General features: G+C 39.1%; 2 protein-coding genes and 1 long non-coding RNA gene across 3 annotated transcripts; 1 reads left to right on the plus strand and 2 right to left on the minus strand.

The window, feature by feature from the left end:
• Positions 1–338: 338 nt before the first annotated feature.
• On the minus strand, positions 339–16,704 carry LOC5515768 (neurabin-1). The gene is made up of 15 exons (XM_048722312.1): positions 14,478–16,704; positions 11,929–12,049; positions 11,664–11,768; positions 11,261–11,372; positions 9,821–9,904; positions 8,795–9,012; positions 8,235–8,292; positions 7,187–7,355; positions 6,339–6,490; positions 5,504–5,738; positions 4,240–4,451; positions 3,780–3,930; positions 3,380–3,501; positions 2,785–2,892; positions 339–2,230 (listed from the first exon to the last, which is right to left on the minus strand). The coding sequence occupies exons 1-15, from the start codon at positions 16,192–16,194 to the stop codon at positions 2,039–2,041; spliced, it is 3,756 nt and encodes a 1,251-aa protein (XP_048578269.1). The 5' UTR covers positions 16,195–16,704; the 3' UTR covers positions 339–2,038.
• LOC125560558 lies at positions 10,333–11,895 on the plus strand. The gene is made up of 2 exons (XR_007306675.1): positions 10,333–11,038; positions 11,168–11,895. It is a non-coding gene; the product is annotated as an uncharacterized LOC125560558 (long non-coding RNA).
• Positions 16,705–20,952: 4,248 nt separating the features above from the next.
• Positions 20,953–22,074, minus strand: LOC5515826 (cysteine/serine-rich nuclear protein 1). The gene has a single exon (XM_032385528.2). It carries the CDS (start codon positions 21,838–21,840, stop codon positions 21,232–21,234), a length of 609 nt encoding a protein of 202 aa, XP_032241419.1. The 5' UTR covers positions 21,841–22,074; the 3' UTR covers positions 20,953–21,231.
• Positions 22,075–22,433: the final 359 nt, after the last annotated feature.

Genomic DNA, 22,433 nt, shown 5'->3' on the forward strand with positions numbered 1-22,433 from the left:
GAATCCCCTTTCCCCCTCAAAGGAGATATATCTATTTCAAAATATGTTGTCAGTGCAAATGGCATATGCTAATTTTTTCAAATGGTAGTTCTGCAATCCAAAATTACAAACGAACTCGTCAAATTTCTACTGAATTTAGAAAAAATGTGGATAATTTATGTGATTATATTACTTGTCATCTTTATTCTTACTAAAAACTATACCCCTAAGCAGTGATTGGTCAGTCTTAGAACTCCCATTTGCCAATTTTTTCTCGCCATTTGCACTGACAACGTTTATTGAAATAGGTGTATGTCAATAGTGGATAGCGCAGGGGCAGGTTAAAAGATGACAAGTGGTGATGTGCATCACTTTGAATCTTTATTATAGAAGAATGATTTTAGTTATACAAAGCATTATTAACTGTCGACGTATTTTTTTTTTTTTACAAATATTGTATTGTAATGAATCGCCCAATTTTGTGGCGATGGTGATTAACTCCCAAACATTTTAACAACTGAATTATGTCAAACGTCATGATTCTACAGATCTTTTTTTTTTACATAAATTCAAAGAAATTATAGAAAAATTAAACTTTTTTTGTTGTACAAAACTAAATGTATTGACATATGATCTTCCATCAGTTTTTTTTAAACTAAATGCGAATTTGTTGGCTTATACCCCAAGATTACTGACGAAATTCCAATTCGCTCACCACTTAATAAATTCGTCTAATTATTTCTACGACAGACTAACAGGCCTATGAAAACCCACATGTCAAGCCACCACCCGGGGAAAAGTCTAGAAAATTAGACAGTAATTCCAAGCATTTGTGTTATCAACCCGACAAAAGACGAAAACTTTAGGCAGGTGAGCGCATCATTAGCTTTTCGACTACCGGAATCTTTGCGATATCAGAAATGAAGAATTTGTAGGGCTAACCTTCAGGGATTACCACTCAATGTCTGCATAGCAAAATGCAGAATGAATCTTTAGATAACGAGAGAGGTTTCTCTTTAGGTATCAAGAGAGGTCTCTAGAAACATCCAATTTTGTGCGGAGGATAATTAGTGATCGCAAAAACGAATAGCTTCTCACATTGACTCTGATAAACTGGTTATTGCAGAATCATATGGGTGAATGCCAATGCTAGAACCAGGCAGACTGTCTTCGCATGTTACTTTAAGCTTTAAACCGATTAACTTTACGTCAGGAATTTACACTCAATATTTACAAAACTTTGTAAAGAGGCTAAGAACATCGCATGCGTTACATCAAAGCGTCAAAACGCAGGAATTTCCCTGCTTCCAGCACGAATCACACACTACGTACAGAGGAGAGGTGAGGGCAAACTCAATTCCTTTCTATCAATATCAATCGTGCCGAACACGTATTCATAAAAAAAAAAAGAATTCAGAGCTAGACATGCCTTGTATCCCCCAATACCCAGACGCAATTCAGAGCTAGACATGCCTTGTATCCCCCAATACCCAGACGCAATTCAGAGCTAGACATGCCTTGTATCCCCCAATACCCAGACGCAATTCAGAGCTAGACATGCCTTGTATCCCCCAATACCCAGACGCAATCCGGAGCTTGACCTTGCTTTACCTCAAACCCTGCCCTACTTAAAGCCGCATTGTCACAAGTTTACTTCCGGAGGTCCGACGGAAACCTCAACCGTTAAAAGACAAAAGAATCTATTAAAATCCGAGATATTAAACAGGCCATCCGCTCTAAATTATCAATCACATCCTCAAAGAAACTTCCAATAAACACACTGCTTCCAATATTTTGAAATATTTTTCGCGTTTTCCGTTAAAAATCATCGGAGATTGTTATGTAATCGACCGGAAGTAAACTGGTGACAATGCGGCTTTAAGAGCTCAACAATGCCTTGCACCAGACCCTGCAGTGCATGCGTCTGTGGCAAAAGTATCGACTTTCGCGCTACATGCGAGAACAAGTAACTCGCCACCTTCGAATTTCAAGAGAAAATACAAGAAATACCTAGTGACTATGATCAGCAATACAAGAAATCTGTAATGGCTATTATCACCTAAGGCGTGGTAAGCGTATACTTCCCTTTCTTGATGAAGCCTAGCATGTCTTTGCCTTTTACCTCCTTTTTGCCTGATTTTATATCCTTTTCTCTCTGTTTTCTGGCCTTTTCTTCACGCTCGTTTTCAGTCTTAAGGTCTTTGATTTTCTTTTTCAACTGGCTCCGGTCGTTCTGACAGAGTCCCATAGTCTGAAAAAAAAAACATTGTTCGTATTTGCCGATTTATTCCACTTCTCTTTGTACCATCGCCTTAGTCCACCCCTCTTTGTACAATCGTCTTAGTCCACCTCTCTTTGTATCATCGTCTTAGTCAACCCCTCTTTGTACCATCGTCTTAGTCTACACCCCTCTGTACCATCGTCTTAGTCCACCCCTCTATGAACCATCGTCTTAGTCCACCCCACTTTGTACCAACGTGTTAGTCCACCCCTCTTAGTACCATCGTCTTAGTCCACCCCACTTTGTACCAACGTGTTAGTCCACCCCACTTTGTACCAACGTGTTAGTCCACCCCACTTTGTACCATCGCCTTTGTCCACCCCTCTTTGTACAATCGCCTTAGCCAAGCCCTCTTTGTTTCATCGTTATAGTTTCCCAGTTAGCACTTTGTTCAAGCACACCCACCCTCTAATCTTCGGCTGACCTCTCATTACGATCTCCCTCATCAGCTCCTCCTCCAGTTTGCTCTCTGTTGGCGCCCCCACACCCATCCCCCATTCCCTGGCTGAGGCCCATGTGCATACCTTGAGTTTGGAGTTGTCCAGGGCGAGAAGCTGCTTTCCATCGATGTTCCTGTTTGCGAAATCCGTCACCAGATGCTCAAACTCCTTACCAATCAACCATAGGCTGACCTGCAATAAGCAAGATGGTATTCAGCAAATATATATATATGAAAAAAATATTAAAATATTTCACAATTATAGCTAGCTTGGTTATGACAATGACTATACAGAAAATGTAAAATTAGGATGCGTTTCGTGAAAACCGGGAATGTAGAACCCTGGTTACAAGGAAAAAGCTAGACCTGCCCGAAGTCCTATAAACACCCTACAATCACAAGGAGAAAACCGGACATGCTCCAAGTCTTATAAAAACCCTACGATCACAAGGAGAAAGCTAGACCTGCCCCTAGTCTTACAAAAACCCTACAATCAAAAGGAGAAAGCTAGACCTGCCCCTAGTCTTAGAAAAACCCTACAATCAGAAGGAGAAATCTAGAACTTCTTCCAAGTCTTATAAAAACCCTACAATCACAAGGAGAAAGCTAGACCTGCCCCTAGTCTTATAAAAACCCTACAATCACAAGGAGAAAGCTAAACCTGCCCTGCCCAAGCCTACCTGTTGCGTATCCCAATCCTGAACAGGCCGGATGGGCCAGCTCCCGGGTGAGTTTGGTGACATGCCTTCTGCAGAGTTCTGGCTTATTGGGCTAAAGCTGAGAAGCTCGACGGGACTTTGGGCTGAAATGACAACAACACATCACTAAAAAAAGATGTAGTAGGCTATGGAAGTTAATTCTATTTGGATTGCCAATATGTCGCAGCACCAATCCCAATAAATGTTATTGCCTCTCTTTTTTGTGACTTTCACTTCACTATAATTTACAATTTTCCAGCGTAATCCAAATGCAAAATGTGATGGGATTGGTCATAAAACGAAGCTGGAAAGTGTCACAAATTTAAAACCTATTTAAAAACTAGTAACGTGACGGCAGCATGAGGAAAGATTTGTCATTTACCTGAATCTTCAAGGCCCTGGGGCACATCCACCGCCATCTCATTATACGAATGGAGCGGCACTGACTTCATCTGCAGGAGAGGCATTGCAGGAGGAAGAAATGGCGAAGAGCCTCGAGATGAAGCTTGGGACGAGGCGAGGTCTGAGTCAATCTGGAATCCAAAAGAATAGTTTAAAAAGGGCACCTTAGGACTAATTGAATTGAACTGCCCCAAAACCAAACAAAATCGCAAGCTATGCAAGTCATTTCCTATCCATTTCCAACTGCACAATATGAGCTTTTCAAACCCAATATTGTATTTATCAGATAGTTTGAAGGTCATTTATTAAACCTGAATGGTTATTTTAGCTATTCTGTGTAAAAACAAAAACGCTTGTCAACCGTGCAAGCACCCTTGTCAGTTGAGGGAAATAGAGATACAGGACTGTTTGATGCATTACAAGCAATCATCTCAACACACCCGTCTAGCTGCCTCCTCTATCTCATCCAGTGAGTTGGTGGACTCTGAGAATACGTCTGTGCTCTCTGACATTCTGCACTCCTCCTCTCGGTCCAGGGAAGTCGGCAAGGAAGACACTTTGTTACTTGTCTTGGTCAGCTGTTTCTCCAGTAAGTTTTCTACTACAACGTTCTGTGACTTGTCTTTAGCCATGGGGAAACTACTTCTTGAATCTATGAAAAAAGATGTGTTCGAAAAGGGGTGCCTTTGAAACTTGCGATATTCAAACACCAAAAAATAATACCTTTTTAAAACATCATACGAGATTTGTAAATCAAAATGGCCCATGCAGACTGCGCAAGCACCCCCTGCACTGCTTGTGGAAAGTTGGGCCATTGTGCAAACAGCTCCAACACAATCCTTGGAAACCCAGGGCATTGAGGCCGGGGGAGGGGGAAGAAAAAAGAGAAAGGAGCGAGAAGATGTCTTCTCCCTCCTTCATCTTCCTCCTTTAATTTTACCAGGTTAAGCATCAATAATCTTACCAGGTTAAGCATCAATAATCTTACCAGGGTAAGCATCAATAATCTTACCAGGGTAAACATTAATAATCTTACCAGGGTAAACATCAATAATCTTACCTGGGTAAACATCACTAATCTTACGAGGGTAAGCATCAATAATTACCAGGGTAAGCATCAATAATCTTACCAGGGTAAGCATCAATAATCTTACCAGGGTAAACATCAGTAATCTTACCAGGGTAAACATCAGTAATCTTACCAGGGTAAGCATCAATAATCTTACCAGGGTAAACATCAGTAATCTTACCAGGGTAAGCAACAATAATCTTACCAGGGTAAGCATCAGTAATCTTACCAGGGTAAACATTAATAATCTTACCAGGGTGAGCATCAATAATCTTACCAGGGTAAACATTAATAATCTTACCAGGGTAAACATCAATAATCTTACCTGGGTAAACATCACTAATCTTACGAGGGTAAGCATCAATAATTACCAGGGTAAGCATCAATAATCTTACCAGGGTAAGCATCAATAATCTTACCAGGGTAAACATCAGTAATCTTAACCGGGTAAACATCAGTAATCTTACCAGGGTAAGCATCAATAATCTTACCAGGGTAAACATCAGTAATCTTACCAGGGTAAGCATCAATAATCTTACCAGGGTAAGCATCAGTAATCTTACCAGGGTAAACATCAATAATCTTACCAGGGTAAGCATCAACAATCTTACCAGGTTAAGCATCAATTATCTTACCAGGAGACGTATAGTTGGACTTCTCTTCAATAGGGTCGTGGTAGTCTCCCTTAAGGTTTTTGCCAGTTGGTTTAAGCTTAAAGCCACCAAGCGGGAACCCTGGCAAAGCAAATCCTCGAGTTGGGGATTTGGCGAGATTGGGGTTCTCATCTTTGACAGAGTGATTGACTAAATCATTGTCATCATCATCGTCATCATCATTATCTTCCATGGTCATGGAGGAGTCAAAGTATTGCTGAGAAATAGAATGATAAACTCATTCAGCCTTACTGCTAGCCCCAGGGGGGATACTAAAATATTATGCATTTGCACAACACACTGGATTTCAAGCAAAGTCTTACTGCTTTGGGATAACATGCAGTAAGACAGCATCATACCAGAGATTTCATTCTGGCCAGGCAGCCGGGCGGAACTGCCATCTACTATTTCCTGAGCGCCTGCTACTTTTTTTAAAAAGTCGATTAAAGTTTTATTTGAACTAAAAGAATAAAATAACTTCCACCCTGTACCTATCCATCTCCACTGCCTACTTTTAAACTCAATCCCTGATCCCTGCATACTGTAGCTCTTACAATAAGAAAAAAAAACACACTTTTCTTTAATATTTTTAATTTGCACAAAACACACAAATGCCCTTTGTGTAGCCATAACTACCCCCCTGTGCATGATTGAACTATCTTATTCAGCAGCTTGATTTTAACTAATAAACATGTAAAACAAAACTAGTATTACTAGACACAGCAAAAAGTTTAAACCGTCTTGGTGAACCATATTTATTACTATGGTTAAGGAACACAGCTACTTGAGTATTGATTAACAAACGTGATATACTCACATCTATGCTGTCAGAGGACCTAGCCCAGCTAGCTCTTGTGGGCTTGTGTTTCTTGTTTTGCGCTTCAGCTAATCGTTTCTTCTCCAGATGTAAGTCACTGCTTAAAGGCTCTGTGAAGGGGATGCTGTTCAGGTCCAGATCATTGTCCTCACCTTGATGGTAAAGTGAATGTTTAGTAAAAAAATGTCATAAGACTACGAAATGAAACATTAAGTTTATGATCTTTTCAAAAAAAAACATAAGCATTGTGCCACTGTAAGCTACAATGTTAGTTGTTCTCAAGCTAAAAGATTGGTGTTAAAAATTTTATGGTGCTTCTGCATTATAAAAAATATCAAAAGCCCCAATAGGGGGCTTCTGTTTTACACGTGTTTAAGCCCTAGCAGTTGTTTAAGAGCTGCAATAGAAATTCGAGGTTAAGCCTATTGATGATGATATAAAAAGTCCTTTAAAAAATGCCACACTTCAAAGACATCAGTTGTGAAAACAAGCAAAGGCTTTCCCATCAGCATTATCAGACTCTCTTTACAGAAACTTTTACAAACAGGTAACGTTAAATGAAGAGTAAAAGTGGATGGCAAAATCACACTTTCTGCAAACCGGGAAGTTACTGTAGTAGGGAGTTTATCCTCCATTGCCAACTTCCAAAAATCTTCAAAGTACTAGAATTGAACATTGCATGCAGCATATCATAGAGCCCCACCCAAAGAATGGTAAATAAAACATATCAGCGATATGAATACCCCTATATAGGTCCAAGGGCATTTGGCCACCCAGTTTCAGAGATATATATCCATTGCTCTGTGACTATGGCAGAGTACCCCATAACAATTGCTGAAAAAACCTACTTGTTGTCATTTGCTCAAATTTGTCAGCCTCCAGAGAGAAGTATCTCTCTTGTGGTAGCATGTCTTTCTCATGCCCATTGAAGCCATTAACTTGAGGTTCGTCATCTGACGTCTGAACCTCATGGTTGGTCATCTCCTTGTGCTCCAACTGCTGCTCCAAGTCAACAATCTAGTTTAAAAAGCTCTAGTCAGGCAAACATTTGTTATTGTTTTTATTTAGCAGGGATTCTGGAATTACGCGAAAAAAATAAATAACCAAAATTACGCAGGATCCTTTGCTAAATTACCCACTAAATTATGCATAAAAAACAATAATTACGCGCTAAATTACGTGGAATTTTGCAATACATGTTTCTTTATAAATCACAATTTTGCAGGATTCTTTACTGGATTACACGCTAAATTACTGTACACGGGATATCAACTGTTACGCCCAAACTACATTTTGTACCGAAGGAAAGCACGAAATAACTTGAAAAGGTTTATTTGTTTTTTGCGCGGAATTATCTTAGGCGAATTTTCATTGGCTCCTAGCCACCAGCCAATTGAAAAAGGTATTTTATGATTAGTTCTAGGCCTTCGCAGTTTAGCAAAGAACGCCTTGTCATTTTATTTGTTTTCGAAATTTAGTTTGAAATACCGCACTCTTACGAAGAATATCTAAGGTAAGAACCCTAAAAGAACACATCAGCTGTGCACTTAAATCATTTGTCTTTCAAAATTTAGTCAAATTATGTGGGATTATGCACATTATGAGGAGAAAACCAAATTACACGCTTCCGCACAAGCGCGTTATTCCAGAAGCCCTGATTTAGGCGCAAGATATTAAGAAAATTTGAGTGGGTTGAAAAGAGTTTCTTATCATTTTTTTTAAGATATGGGAGTGTGTGTGTGTGTGGGGGCCCATTCCCCAAAGTTCCCCATCCCCTGCTACGGCCGTGCACAAGTAGCTTGTGAAGAAACTGGATACAAGTGGCAAACACTAGTTATTGGCAACCATGCAAAGCATGTCTGTGATGCATTGGTAAGAAGCAGGCAACACTCTTACCCGTTTCCTTAATGTGACCACAAGTTTATCACTCTTCTCTTGCTTGCTAATTTTTTCCCTGTGGCACAACAATAATTAATATTCATTTCCTGCAGAATAAATTTTCATTGATTGCACAATAATGTCCAAATAGCATTAGACTAATGGTTACCATGGAATGTATAGAAAGACTACAGACAAGCTGCAGAAAAACTAGGTGATTTACATAGCGGAATCAGGGAAAAAGAAAATACAAAGGTTGAGGTGGTATGTCCCAATGAAAGAAAGGGGTTTACCTGTACTTGCCTGCTTTAATGCCAGGCAAAAGAGACTAGTTTACATGGACTTCCTTGCCATACTGTACTTTAGCCTCTCTACTACAGATTTATTATAGTTATGGTCTTATGTGTACTTTTATTAGTTGATTAGCGGTCACTACATCCCATTCAGGAACAAAGACTCTCTCAAAAAGCTGTATAATAAATATCTTATTGACCTCATTTGCTTGGGCCATACAGGATTTTCTCATTGTTTTATGGCCGTGAGCTTTGCCATATGGTGCATGACAAGTCTTCACCTACCTATCTTCTAGTTCCTTGACTTTGTTCTTTAGTAAGTGGTATCTCTTCTCCAGAAGGAGGTACATGCCTTTACTCTCTTCCAGCTGCTTTAACAAGTCTTGATTCTCCGCCTCAACAAATGCAAGATCACTCTCTGCACTTCTTGCTCTACTTGCCATCTCTGCCAAAGCTTTTTCAAGTTTTTCAGAGTCTGATTCTGTTGTACTGGACTCATTCTTCTGAAAATGACACAAAAGCTGAAAAGTCATATAACTAGCAAATGCTCTTATGCTAAATATATACTAAAGTTTGCCATGTCAAATCCCCCTCCCTCATCATATATATGCCATGTTGTTAAAAATCTCTTAAATTACCCATGCTTTTTTTATATACAGATCCATGATAGCACTAAATGCTTTTCAAGTGATATAAAAAATTGTTTATTGTTATCATTATTATATATTGTTTATAGAAAAATATATAAAAAAAGAATAAAGGATAGTGATAATAGCAGTTCCTTATTACAAGTTGTAGATGATTTGCGAGAGCTTTATTATCAGTCTCAAATCTGACTTCAAAGTTTTGAAGTCGCCGGTGAACAGTAAAGTAGCTGGCAGTCCATCGCCAGTAAGAGCCTTCTATTGAAACCCCTGTGCAATGTTCACTACTATATTACACAAAAACTCTTAAAGTGGATGGTCAATTCCTTTCTGTTTCTTCCTTATGAAGGCAAAGAACTAAATATATTTCATTTATACGCTTTGTTATTAAACATGAATAAGAAAATAATAGAACTAATAAAAATAATTTCTTAAGCATTATAAATTAAGAATCAAACATTAGAGTATAGCTTATTTAATATCAGCATCAAATTAACATGACAAACTAAATATTCAATAAATAAATACCTTAAAAAATAAATACCTTATTCAATAAATAAATACCATAGTTTCTTTTGTTAAGTCACTTTTCACCACTGTACTAAAGAGTATGTATAGCTGTTTTCTAGACAATTCTAGCAGTGTGATAATGTGATATCATACTCACAGGAAGGTCCTGGGATTGCATGGCTGCTATCTGTAATTCTAGCTCTTGGATTCTTTCCTCGGCTCTGTCAGCACGCTGCTCAGCCTAATACACAATGATATAGGAAGATGACAAAAATGTACACAAATGGGACATGCAACCAGATAATTATTTTCAAGAAATATCATGGCAATGTGCTTGGACATTGAAACATGTGAAATTTGCCTAAAAATAGCATGGCATTGCACATAGATACATTCATACTTGCTTACTAGACAATACCACAGGGACTCAATTTAACAAAGGATTGGATCTATATTTGAATACCTTAAAAAGCAAATATTTACAGAGCAGATGCATCCTTAATCATACAACAACAAAAAGAGAAAAGTTAGAAACAAGTTTTCCAAGTCTTAAAAAATCACATTCCAAATCAATTTCAATAATACATGTGATGGTAAGCTTGCAAGAATAAAAAAGTTCTTTTAAAAAAATGATAGTATTTCACTTAGTCTGTTAGGTTATGTGTAGAGACACAGAAAAATTCAGATTTATACATTTGTAAAAAGACAAAACAAATGCAGAAAAAAATAACAAAAAATCTGTCACAATGAATAAAAGAACCATTTGGCATTATGACCCAATACTGCATCCATAAATATTGCACTGATCAAATTACAGTTTTCTCACCCTGAAAGACTTGCACCAAGTTACCACCGAAGTGACTGCCAACACCACCAACAACAAGCGATATATCAACTCCTCAACAACCGCTACAGCATACCAAGGATTGGCGCTATGGATTATTCTAGCTTCAGGGTAACATAAGCTCAGTAGCAGTAATAGGCCTAATGCAAGAGCTCCAGCCACAGCTACAAGTTGGTAAACCCGGCTATCCAATGTGTATCCCCCTGGCAGACAGATCTCCATGACTCAAGATGAGTATAATATTAATATAATACTCTGCTATTATTAGTGTTCCAATGAAAGGTCTGGAGTGTCCTTGGTGTCAAATGATGATACTTTGGTATTCAGCTATGAAGGACTACAGACATATTTATCTGACATGATAAAAATACTTATCTGATACAGATAACCTAAGCCAGATAAGAAGACAAAACCTAAACTAATGTCCTAAAACTTTATACTTGGATTCCACATGAAGCAACCACATGAAACATTAGAGCTTTTGAGTAGATGGCATGGAATAAAATGCAAGAAGAGAGTATACAAGCACAAGTGAGAGAGTGGCATAAGCTACTATCAAATTCCATTCACTGACACATCTTAAAGTTTACTCATTTAGGAGTTATTATTGTTATTATATCATAGCAAAAAGCCACAACAGTTTTCTTTTCTACTTTCCAGTGTAAACTGCACATTGGACAAGCAAGATTGAGTAGAAAAGTATTGCTACACAACATCTTTGTAATTTAGTAACTCAGTAATTATTTTATATACCTGAGATAGTTTGCCTTGGAATTCCTCTGAGTCACGTGAGAGAAGCAAACTATTATGTGAGATAGGCCGAACTGGGGCATGTACTCGGCTTTTCTCACGCCCCATCAGAAATCTGTGAAAAAAATCAATTGGTCAGTCTTTGTTATTGGGTGGAAATGATAATAGGGAAATTATAATGGTAAATGCTATTTAGTAAATTAACCCCTTCTGGCTGTTGGGATATCAGCGGATTATGTCCAAGGATGAGAAATGGTATGAAAAAATAAACTAGCGGCCAAGAAGTGAAGCTTTGAGGGCAACTGTAAAATTTTGAGGATGATAATATTTGGTGGTCAAGGGGGGTGCATGTGCACCCTGTGCGCCCCCCTGAGTGGCACCCTTGACACGTCGCAGGTGGACATACCTAACAGTTCCTGAGGTGTGCTTGAGGGTGACAGCAGCAAACATCTGGGTGACGCCCACCAGTGATACACCATCAACTTCAATAATTTGATCATTAACTTGAATCCTTGAGAAATATGTAAGGATGCAGTGTTAGAATATTGGTCTCAATAAATCTTGCTAGGGTGGCCATTACAGGAAACAGACAAATAAATCAGCTATACTGATTAAAAAATGTACTTAAACTGTTTAAAGAGTTGATCAAATGGTGAATCATGTATACATACCTGCCATCTTTCTCTGCAGCACCACCTTCTGTCAGTGACTTTACAAATATCCCCAACTTTTCAACGCCAGTATCTGTACCAACCCCAAGACCAATGATGCTCAGGCCAAGGCCTTTCTCATCTGCAATGACAGAAGTTAAATCAGTTTTCTCAGCTGGTGAAGCTTGGAAAAACACCTATGTAACAATGTAAAACACAACTCATAAAAAAACACAATTTACAAAGTAAAACGAAATATAATATCTTAAATATAAGATCTTAAAATGTACAGTTAAAGCTGAATTAATGGACCAAGGGACCCTACATTCAAATTCAAGAGGGTGCTTATTTAAAAAGCATTATGGTAATTATTAAAACAACAACTTATGATATAAACATTGGATATAAATTTTTCAAATGAAACTTTAAAGTTTGGATAGATTAATTACATAAATTTATCTACAAGGTTCTTCCAGTGCAACTTATTAAAGTTTAAAAAAAAAAATCAAAAATAGGTGTGATCTCATACCAGAATTGTGAAAATTGTTATACAAACTCAGCTCAAATGTTAAATATACATTAATGGAAAAGATAATAATAATAAAAATCATAATGAATCAATGCATTTTTAATGTTAGCCCCAAATGTTAGCTCAAAGGCTTAGCCTAGTCTAAACTAGGCTAAGTATTTGAGATAAAAAATGTATCATAAATATAAGTTAAACTTCAAAGGAAATGCAAATAAAGCTCCAGCTGCACTACAATTTTAAGTCGACAAGCTGTAATATTTGACTGTGTAGATAGGCCAACAAAAAATTGTTGGTATTCAATTTGTTATGCATCAGCATTATTACAAATTTTAATTGCTAAAAAAGCAAACCTATTAGCATTTGAACAACTATAGTTGACACATAAAAATTGCTAACTTTGCGCCATCTACACAACCATTTTTGCTTGACTGGAGTTTCAGCATTTTCTGTAAATGATCTGATTCAGTTTTGCAAAGTCAAAAATGGAAGCCATAACCATGGCAAGACAGGGTCTGTTAAAAATAGGAACTTAGGAACACATATATACATATAGGAAATAGGAACACATTTTGCCAAAATCTCAGTAAGTACCCCAAAATATAAGAGACTAATAACTGAAAAAAACATAATTGAAAAAAAAAACATTTCACAAGATTTCTGTACAAATCTTTTAAAAAAAAGATTTTTATAGATCTATGGACCAAAAATCGTGAATATATTTTCCACTGTCATGAACATTAATCATTAATCATAACTTGTCTTGTTTGGTTTTATTATTAGAATAGCCAATCTCAAGATATCATACTAGTAAACGGCACTGTTGACATGCCAATGTTAAATAATTTCTAGAACAAAATTCTTTATTAAAGCATAGCTGTAAGCCCAACATGTACAGAAATCTTGTGAAATCGGGTAAAATACAGTAAACATGTGAAAAAAAAAACAAGAGAGCCAATGCGGGTGAATACACAGAATGTATGAACATTCTCACAAAAATAAGCCTTGTGATGAGGTCCAAAGTCTTGTGACACCCGCCTAATGCGGGTGAGTTGACAGCTATGTTAAAGTACAAGTTTTGAGGTATTGACTAAAACACTTCTACATATAATAAGACAAGGTGGATGTTTTTTTGTGCAGATCTTTTTTTCATATACTTTTGATCTATAAAAATAATCAGTTAAATCATACTAAAAGCTTTTGTCAAACAAAGGAATTTATGATCCCAACAAAAATAAACGTTGAATTATTATACATGTATAAGGGATTAAACCAAAATAGAGGTTTTGATTAATGGCCTTCAATCAGTGTGTGACTATTTCACAGTGGGAGTTTGAAAGCCTTTTTGGAAAATGAATAGATCATTCCTTTATATTTTATTGGTCTATTTTATCAGCAAATGCATGAGGGAATTTAAATCTCAGTGCAGTATGTGTCAAAGTCTATCACAGTCACAGTCACTACTGATGAGAGGTAACGCCAAGTCATCAGTGATAATGACTGCCAAAAAATTTAAGAGACTGATAAAACACTTATGCATAAATTAACCCTAGAAGGATGATCAAACTGAAAACAAAAACAATTCATTCTAGATAAAGTTTCCTTCCCAATAACAAGGCTGCAGAAATTGCCAAGCAGAAAAATATAGTAACATTCAACTTAAAAAAAAAACACTCAAGAATTTTAGCATTTATCAGTTGTTAGTAACACAGACATTTGTGATTGTTTGGTTTTAACAAACAGTTCAAATCATAATAAAAAGCACTAATAATATACCATGACCTTGTATTTTTACAAATATCTCACAGGAACCAAAAAAGTAAGTTAGGACAGTGAAGCTCCCTTTCTGAATAACTCAAATGAAAATTAGCATATACCATTGAAACCATTTTTAAAAACAACAGCTGTGAATTATACAGCATGAATCAGATCAAGTAATTCAATCCCTGTGACAGAATACTAATATCTTCAGTTCTACTATTAACCTAGCAACAATCAAAATTATTGTCATAGTTTCAATAATTTTATATCTTGATAAACATACCTTTCTCTAAATCAACTGAGAACACATCCATTTTTTCCACTCTTTTTTCCAATTCCCATTCAGCTGAAGCTGTGACAGGATCAATTTCCTCATTCCCTCTGTCGTACTCCTCAGCACTATATGTATGAAACACCAATGGCTCCTTTTCCTCCACAAACCCAACATTACGCCGTGGTTTCTTTTCCCCTCTAGAAATCGCAGAGGGTAGAGGCTTTTTCTCAAAGAGGAATGAAATTGGTGAAATATCCTGAGAATCTGGCTCTGGCGAACTATGTTCAATGATGCTACCAGTTTCTTCCTCTGTCAATTCTTCTTCTTCATCAATAGGCTTGGCCCTAGCCTCATCCCTAGTAACATCCTGGAGATTCAGCTTCACCTTCTCCACCTGGAGATGAGGGTCTCTAAACACAAGGTCAACATCTGGTTCCTCTTCTGGTACTGGTTCAGCCTCATCTTTCCAGGAAGCCTCACGCACACTACCTGGCTCATTGTCAAGGGGTCGCACTCTCCTAAGCTGTTTGCGCTCTTTATGCTCATTCTGGAGTCTGACATCCACTTGCCCGTCTGTCATCAATAGTGTTCTGCTAGGGTCTGGTACTTGTTGTTCGTATTGCTTTTCCAGTTCTGGGACAACCTCATTTTCGATTGCGCTTTCTAATGAAGATGATATGCCAGAGTCAATGCGACTCTCTGATGACGGGGAATCATCTTCTATTTCTTTATCAGTATACTGATTGTTGTTGTCACCATGAAAAACACCTGATTTGACACTTGAATTGTCTTTAACAGTTTGATTATTATTCTTGCGAGAGACTGCAGTAATATCTAAATGGTAAGCATTTGGCCTGAGCAAATCATCTTGTGATTGTGCTTTTTTAGTTGGTTCATCATCAAAGTAATACCCATATTCATTGACATTTGTTGGTACGTCGCAGTTCAAACTATCAAGTAGTGACCGGCTTCGCAGTTTGTGCTTCTTTCTACCCACTGATAGGGGTTGGATTCCAGGGTCAGATCTAGTTCGTGGTCGTGGTTCTATGCCTTCAAGCTCCGGTACTAAATCTGACAATCTCGGCGAGTATTTTTTCAAAGACACTGCCACAGAAAGACTCTCTTGAGAATTATTCTCGAACTTGGCTCTCTTGGCTGCGATCCCTTCCGTAACAAAGATTTTATACAGACTTTCCGGGGAGCTTTTCTTTACATAACTTGGCACTGACCATCTATTCACTTGAGACTCACGGTGATTTTCGGCATTTATCTTGGCGATATCATCTGATTTCGGCCTTGTTTTTCCAACCCTATAAACATTTAGTGCATTGACACTTTCATTAGCAATCGCTGTGTCGAATATATTTTTCAATTTACTCACACTGATTCGATTTGCTTCATCGGATTTTTTGCGTTCCAACTTCTTGCGATCATTGGTGTCATCACCCTGGTCTATTTCATTTCCCGTAGAGTTCGAATTAGAAACGTTTTTCTTCGTAATATAGGTATCTTCGCGGTGAATTACTTTGTTCGGCGGCGAAGCTAGCTTGAACACAGTTCTAGATGTTTCGTCTGTCCTAGATTTCCCCGATCTTTTAGTGGCTTTTTCCTGTCCTCTCAAATTACGCTGGGTTTTTTGGAGGCTCACGTCTTCTTGCTGGACAGCATTATTTTTGTGTCCACCGGTGCGAAATTCTCGTCGTTGTCCTATTCTTGTTGATGCCATTAGTGTTTTATTTCCGGCTAGAAAAATCTGCTCTATCTATGCGAGATAGAAAAGATAAGTCCATCGTCATCGGGGGCACCTAAAACGCGCATAAACTCGACAGCTCTGATAGGAAACAGAAATGACACAATCGGCAAAATAATACTCAAAGTTTGACCACAGAATGTACGTGTTCAGCTTCTATACTCGAGCCAATAGAGACGGTGACTTGATAAAGCTTCCACGACGATGATATTTATAAAAATACAGATATTTCGAGCTTAGAATAAAGTATTTGAGGCAGGAGGAAGTCGATGACTGAAATAATGGCTGACTCTTGACGAAAACGGCAACACAAAGAGAAATTAGCACCTGGGTTTACAGGATTTCGCACTCCAGCGTAGCTTATCGTTTGAGAAGTGAGATATTGTCATGGATAGGTCCCTTGTACGTGAAGTTTGTTAGCTTTTGACAGGGTCTAAACATTTCCCTGTTCTATCCAGTGCTACGCTGCAGTTTGCCCCCAAGGGTTTCTAGTAGTCACGTGCTTAATTATTCATTCGTGCTTAAATTATTCAAAATGGCGGGCGGATGTTTAGACAAGAAGAACGCCAATACATACAGAGTTCAACTTATAACAACTCACAACTCTTATTTTTTCTTTTCTTCGTTTGAAATTATCGAATAATTGACTGCTCAGACAAACATAACTGAAAAGTTTCCAATGGAACTATCTTCACCGAGGCAACTACAACAAACAGTATATCAGTAAAGCCTCGCCCTCCCCCGAGATCAAAGTATGTATGTATATTTACTTTAGAATAATAGAGATTAATCATTTAATTAAAGATCCAAAGCTTCGATGGAATAAAATGCTTTTAACTTTGGCCTTACCTTTTATTTTCACAAGAATTTGCAATTATTATTTTTTACACCGACCTAAGCGCAGAAAGAATAGAATGTGCGTCATATATAAAAAAAAAGAAATTATCATTTAAGCCTTTCAGCCTCGGAAAGGTTTATTTTAGCTTTTCTTTTCGCTCAAAACATTTTTTTTTCTTAAAAAAACTTGTTTTTTCGAGGGTGGCTCGCCTCATCACCCTTATAAGATGGCCCGTTTTCACTGTGCCCGCAAATTACAGCGCTTACCGTAAATGACCTAATAAACGCCCCCTATCTAATGAACGCCCCCTAAGCTTACAAGTTTGCAATGAACGCCACACTCTAATAATGCCCCCCCCCTTCCTTCCCCCGCTCTCCTCCCTGCCAGCTTAAAAACAAATGACATTGGAATTCCGGAAATATAAATGGTAATTTAATTGTCATCTTGCTTATCAACACTGGTAAGCGAGTGGAGTCTTGTTCAATGTCAAGTTCAATACCGCTCTCTAACGTTCCTGATCTCATTGCTTAGGATGTCTGCAATTTTCTTTCGTTCTGTCCTCGCATCCAGGAATAACAAGGCCTACTGCTCGTTTCCGCATACTTGCACAGTAAATCATTGCATTCGTCGCATGGTAAACGCTTGCTACGCAAGCTTTAATTTAAAATGATCCTGGCTAAGACTTGCCGCAAGTCGCCCACTTTGATTTTTCCTAATAGTAGCGCGAAATCAAATAGGTATTTTCCTCAGATCAGTATAAAAACCTACAGTAAATCCGTAGCTCCCCCCCCCCCCCCCCCCGGATATTCGCGAATTGGGCAGACCCTGAAGTAAGAGTTCGAAAGAGTCGGCGAATTTAGTAGACTCTGAAGTAAGAGTCGGCGAATTTGGTAGACTCTGAAGTAAGAGTCGGCGAATTTGGTAGACCCTGAAGTAAGAGTCGGCGAATTTGGTAGACTCTGAAGTAAGAGTCGGCGAATTTAGTAGACCCTGAAGTAAGAGTCGGCGAATTTGGTAGACTCTGAAGTAAGAGTCGGCGAATTTGGTAGACTCTGAAGTAAGAGTCGGCGAATTTGGTAGACCCTGAAGTAAGAGTCGGCGAATTTGGTAGACTCTGAAGGAAGAGTCGGCGAATTTGGTAGACCCTGAAGTAAGAGTCGGCGAATTTGGTAGACTCTGAAGTAAGAGTCGGCGAATTTGGTAGACCCTGAAGTAAGAGTCGGCGAATTTGGTAGACCCTGAAGTAAGAGTCGGCGAATTTGGTAGACCCTGAAGTAAGAGTCGGCGAATTTGGTAGACTCTGAAGTAAGAGTCGGCGAATTTGGTAGACCCTGAAGTAAGAGTCGGCGAATTTGGTAGACCCTGAAGTAAGAGTCGGCGAATTTGGTAGACTCTGAAGTAAAGTTGATTGAATGTACACCAAGTTATAATAATATGAAAACTAGTGCTTTGATATATCAATAACGTATAAAAGTGGTATTAACATACTACTTGGACCGTTTTGTGCGCATTTCGTGTTTTGAAATAAACACCTCCCTCGAATAAGCGCCCCGTCAGAGATTCGAAAAAAATTTAATAAGCGCCGGGGCGCTTATTCGAGTAAATACGGTACGGGCAGTAGCGGGTTCCTACTTCTCCGCTAAAAAATATCGAAATTATAAAGAAAAGCAGCAAAAATAACCCATTTCTTATGGTCTCCTTAGGACTCTAGACTGGTACCTGCATGGTGAGCCCCCCCCCCTCCCCCCGGGGATTTGTTTGGCGAGTTAGCGGCTCTTGCATGGCTATTCTCATGCGCACCCATCCAAAGGAGTCCCCTTCCCACTCTCAAAGTGGCGCCCCATAGCGCCATTATCATCATTACACTTGAAGAGGAAAAGAACAAATACGTTCACCTGTGTGCATCATTGCTCAAGAGAAAGTATTTCTCACATAATGTGGGTCTGTTGATCCCGTACACCAAGGAGTTCAATTCGTTGCTCGACTTTTTCGAAGCTAGCTTAACTGTCTCTAACCAAAGGGGTTCGCACGCCGACCCTTACTTCATGATATACCCAATCTGCCAATTCACGGCCATTACTTCAGGATCTACCCATAATTCTCCGACCCTTAGGGACGAGGTCATAACAATCGGCCAAGCTAGGGACCCGATTTAGGGGGGTGGGGTATGGCCCGCCGCCACCCACCATTTTGGGGATGGGGGGTATGGAAGCCCGCTGGTAACCTTACGACCCGATGAGGCGGAAGGGGGGGGGGGGGTGTATGACAACCTTACGAGACCGACCGATGGTGATGACAGGGGGGGGGGGAGGCAGCCCGCCGATTACGACAGATACACCAATTCAGGGAGGGTATGGAGCGCTTCCACTGGCAAATAGATTGCCATTTAAGGAGACTTTCCATGCATAGGCCCTATTCGCACTAAGCAAATGTTTGTTTGTTTTGACAAAAAAAAAACTGTCAACGCTAGCGGGAAACGTGCGAATGCGTTTGTTCGACCAGGACAATTTTCAACGATCTTCAAAGGCTACGCTGGCCTGTTCTGGAGGCGGCCAGAACTAGGTCAAACGTCAAGTTTTTCAATTAACACCAAGCTTTACTTGAGCAGAAGTTGTTGTTCTTGATATTCATAAAATGAATTTACTACCAGTAAGGCGATGAGTTGTGCAAAAATATTCCAAGGAAGCACTGTGATCAAACGTTAACAAATGATGCAACTCGGCTTTTTCGCGTGAGAAATCCGAGTCTAATTTTGAATGACGTTTGGGTTGCGTTAGGCTTTTTGTTTGACCTCTTAGTGCGAATGCGATTTACAATCGATCGGCCAGGACAAAATTTGGCTGGCTGTTTGTCGTCCCGGCCAGACAAACTATGTCCTCCTAGTGCAATTAGTCCCATAGCCAAGATAAAAATGCACATCTCCACCAGCAACCATATAATTACGAATCAAATAACTTTGATGTTGATACAATGACAATGGCTCAGCATGCCAGTTGCGCTACACGTCAGGAAATTTAATATGTTGTCCAGATAATGGCCTTGTAAATTGCCATGTCATATGTAATTACACCTGAGTTTCATCATTTATAACCACTATATCCATTGAATATATGTCTCTTTCTTGTTCAGAGTCTATGAGCTACAGCGCTGAATCTGATAAGCATTCGTTATTCTTTTAATGTGAACGCTTATTCGGGGGAAGCGCTTATTAATAGTTTTGGTTTAAAGGGGGCGCTTACTCGGGGGAAGCGCTAGTTTTGGTTTAAAGGGGGCGCTTATTCGGGGGAAGCGCTTATTAATAGTTTTGGTTTAAAGGGGGCGCTTATTCGGGGGAAGCGCTTATTAATAGTTTTGGTTTAAAGGGGGCGCTTATTCGGGGGAAGCGCTAGTTTTGGTTTAAAGGGGGCGCTTATTCGGGGGAAGCGCTTATTAATAGTTTTGGTTTAAAGGGGGCGCTTATTCGGGGGAAGCGCTCATTAATAGTTTTGGTTCAAAGGGGGCGCTTATTCGGGGAAAGCGCTTATTAATAGTTTTGGTTCAAAGGGGGCGCTTATTCGAGGGAGGGGATTATTCGCGTAAATACGGTATATACAGTCCCTAAGTTGTCTTCATCCCCATTGGCTACTTCCGGCCAGATCCACCCGCCCCTAAAAAGAATGCAAAAATGACACGCTTTAGACATGTAAATGGTTCTAGAGTGTTTTATGTTGATTTTTGAGGTGTTTGTGGTTTGTTATATGTGAACAGCTTGCTTCATGTCAGGTCCCACCTGAGGCTTAATAATCAAAAGATACACAGGTCGCCACCAAGGGTCGCCACTACCGCACGCAAGCCAGTAATGTTGCCGCGGCCTTGGGAGACTTGGGTATTAGCATGGAAAAATCGTGACACACATCTTGATAAATACTCCCATTTTATTTTTTCGCCGCCATACAAGCGCATTTTTTACGCAATGTATCTTAAAAGCTTGCGGTAAAACCCAATTGTTAACGCAGCCTACAAAACGAATTCAAAGCAGCGCAGCAATTCAAATGAAAGTGGTGGCGTGCTCGAAGCTTTGTATTCATATTCAAAAATAATGATATTCTCTTCAGGGGATACATACAATGATCTCATTCATATTAGTCATGGTCTGGTAAATTCACAGTGCGAAAAATATTCCTATCTATTGTTCCCTAAAGATATGCGTTGCTTACGACCCCCACACTGACACTGATTGCTATTCCATTTAGCTTAGTAAAGGTATCGCAGTAATGTTGTTGGACTATTTTCGGGTCGTATTGTTTTCTTCCGTTGGAATTCTGGCAATTGCTTATGGAACACGAACATGGGAAATTCCCATAGTCCACTTGGCATCCAATACCATTAAGAATGCATTCACAAGTCTCGGGGTAACATTCATCCTCGCAGCTACAACCACAAAGAATTCTTGATAGCCTCAGTTCCATACAATCCTGTGCCTCTTTCTTATAGATTCGCTTCACCCCAGAAGTCCTTAATAATGCTTTGCGCCTTTTCTGTGGTACAGGAATAGCCGTCGAAACTTTTCTCTCGCATAAAAAATCCTCGTCTGGAGTTGAACACAATTTTAACGTTTCCACAAAGCAATGTGTTCTCGCCATACCTAGGGTAGAGCCGCCAGATGAAGGAACCGACACAAATCCTTGCTTGCGAGGAAAATAAAACACAGTGACTTCGCCAAAACGAACATTTCTTTCCCGTAATCTTTTCCTATATGGCAAGTCATCTTCTTCGCTTTCCGTACTCGACTTTCGCTTCAACATGACGACTCACTGTGAGGAGTCTGTTGCCCACAGAATATTTAAACCAAATTTTTAATATCTAAAAACATACTAGCCCACTTCCGCTGACACAGCTTGACCGTACTAATAAATATGCGAGAGGCTATTGGCTGTTATCGCGTGTCACAAATCTATGACGACATGTGATATTTGCCGCTAAACTTTTGGAGCCAGTAATCTTTTAGCTAAGCATATTTCTCAAAGTACATAACCCCTATTTTAAAGTGCCAAATATATGCTGCCAAACAAATTCTGTGAATGGTAAACTAAAAAAAGCATTCAACATCGACGTCACGTAACACTTCAACAAGTTCACTTCCGGGTGGCTCTATCCTACCGGAAGTCAATGCGTAGAATATGGTATCGAGATTACGGCAGTAGGGCGAGGGAAGGGTTTCCTCGAAATTTACGATGAATAGTCAAATTAACGTAAAATGGGTAAACTATTTGATGGCGCGCGCTTACCACAAATACCGAACCTAAAATAGTGATGTAGTCATCTTTCGAAAAAGGTCTTGTCGAAACACTTTCGCTTTCATCAGTTCCGCGTGATTGTACAGGGGAGAATACTGTCA

The sequence above is a fragment of the Nematostella vectensis genome, chromosome 2 (genome assembly GCF_932526225.1).
Source record: "Nematostella vectensis chromosome 2, jaNemVect1.1, whole genome shotgun sequence".
Lineage (NCBI taxonomy): Eukaryota > Metazoa > Cnidaria > Anthozoa > Actiniaria > Edwardsiidae > Nematostella > Nematostella vectensis.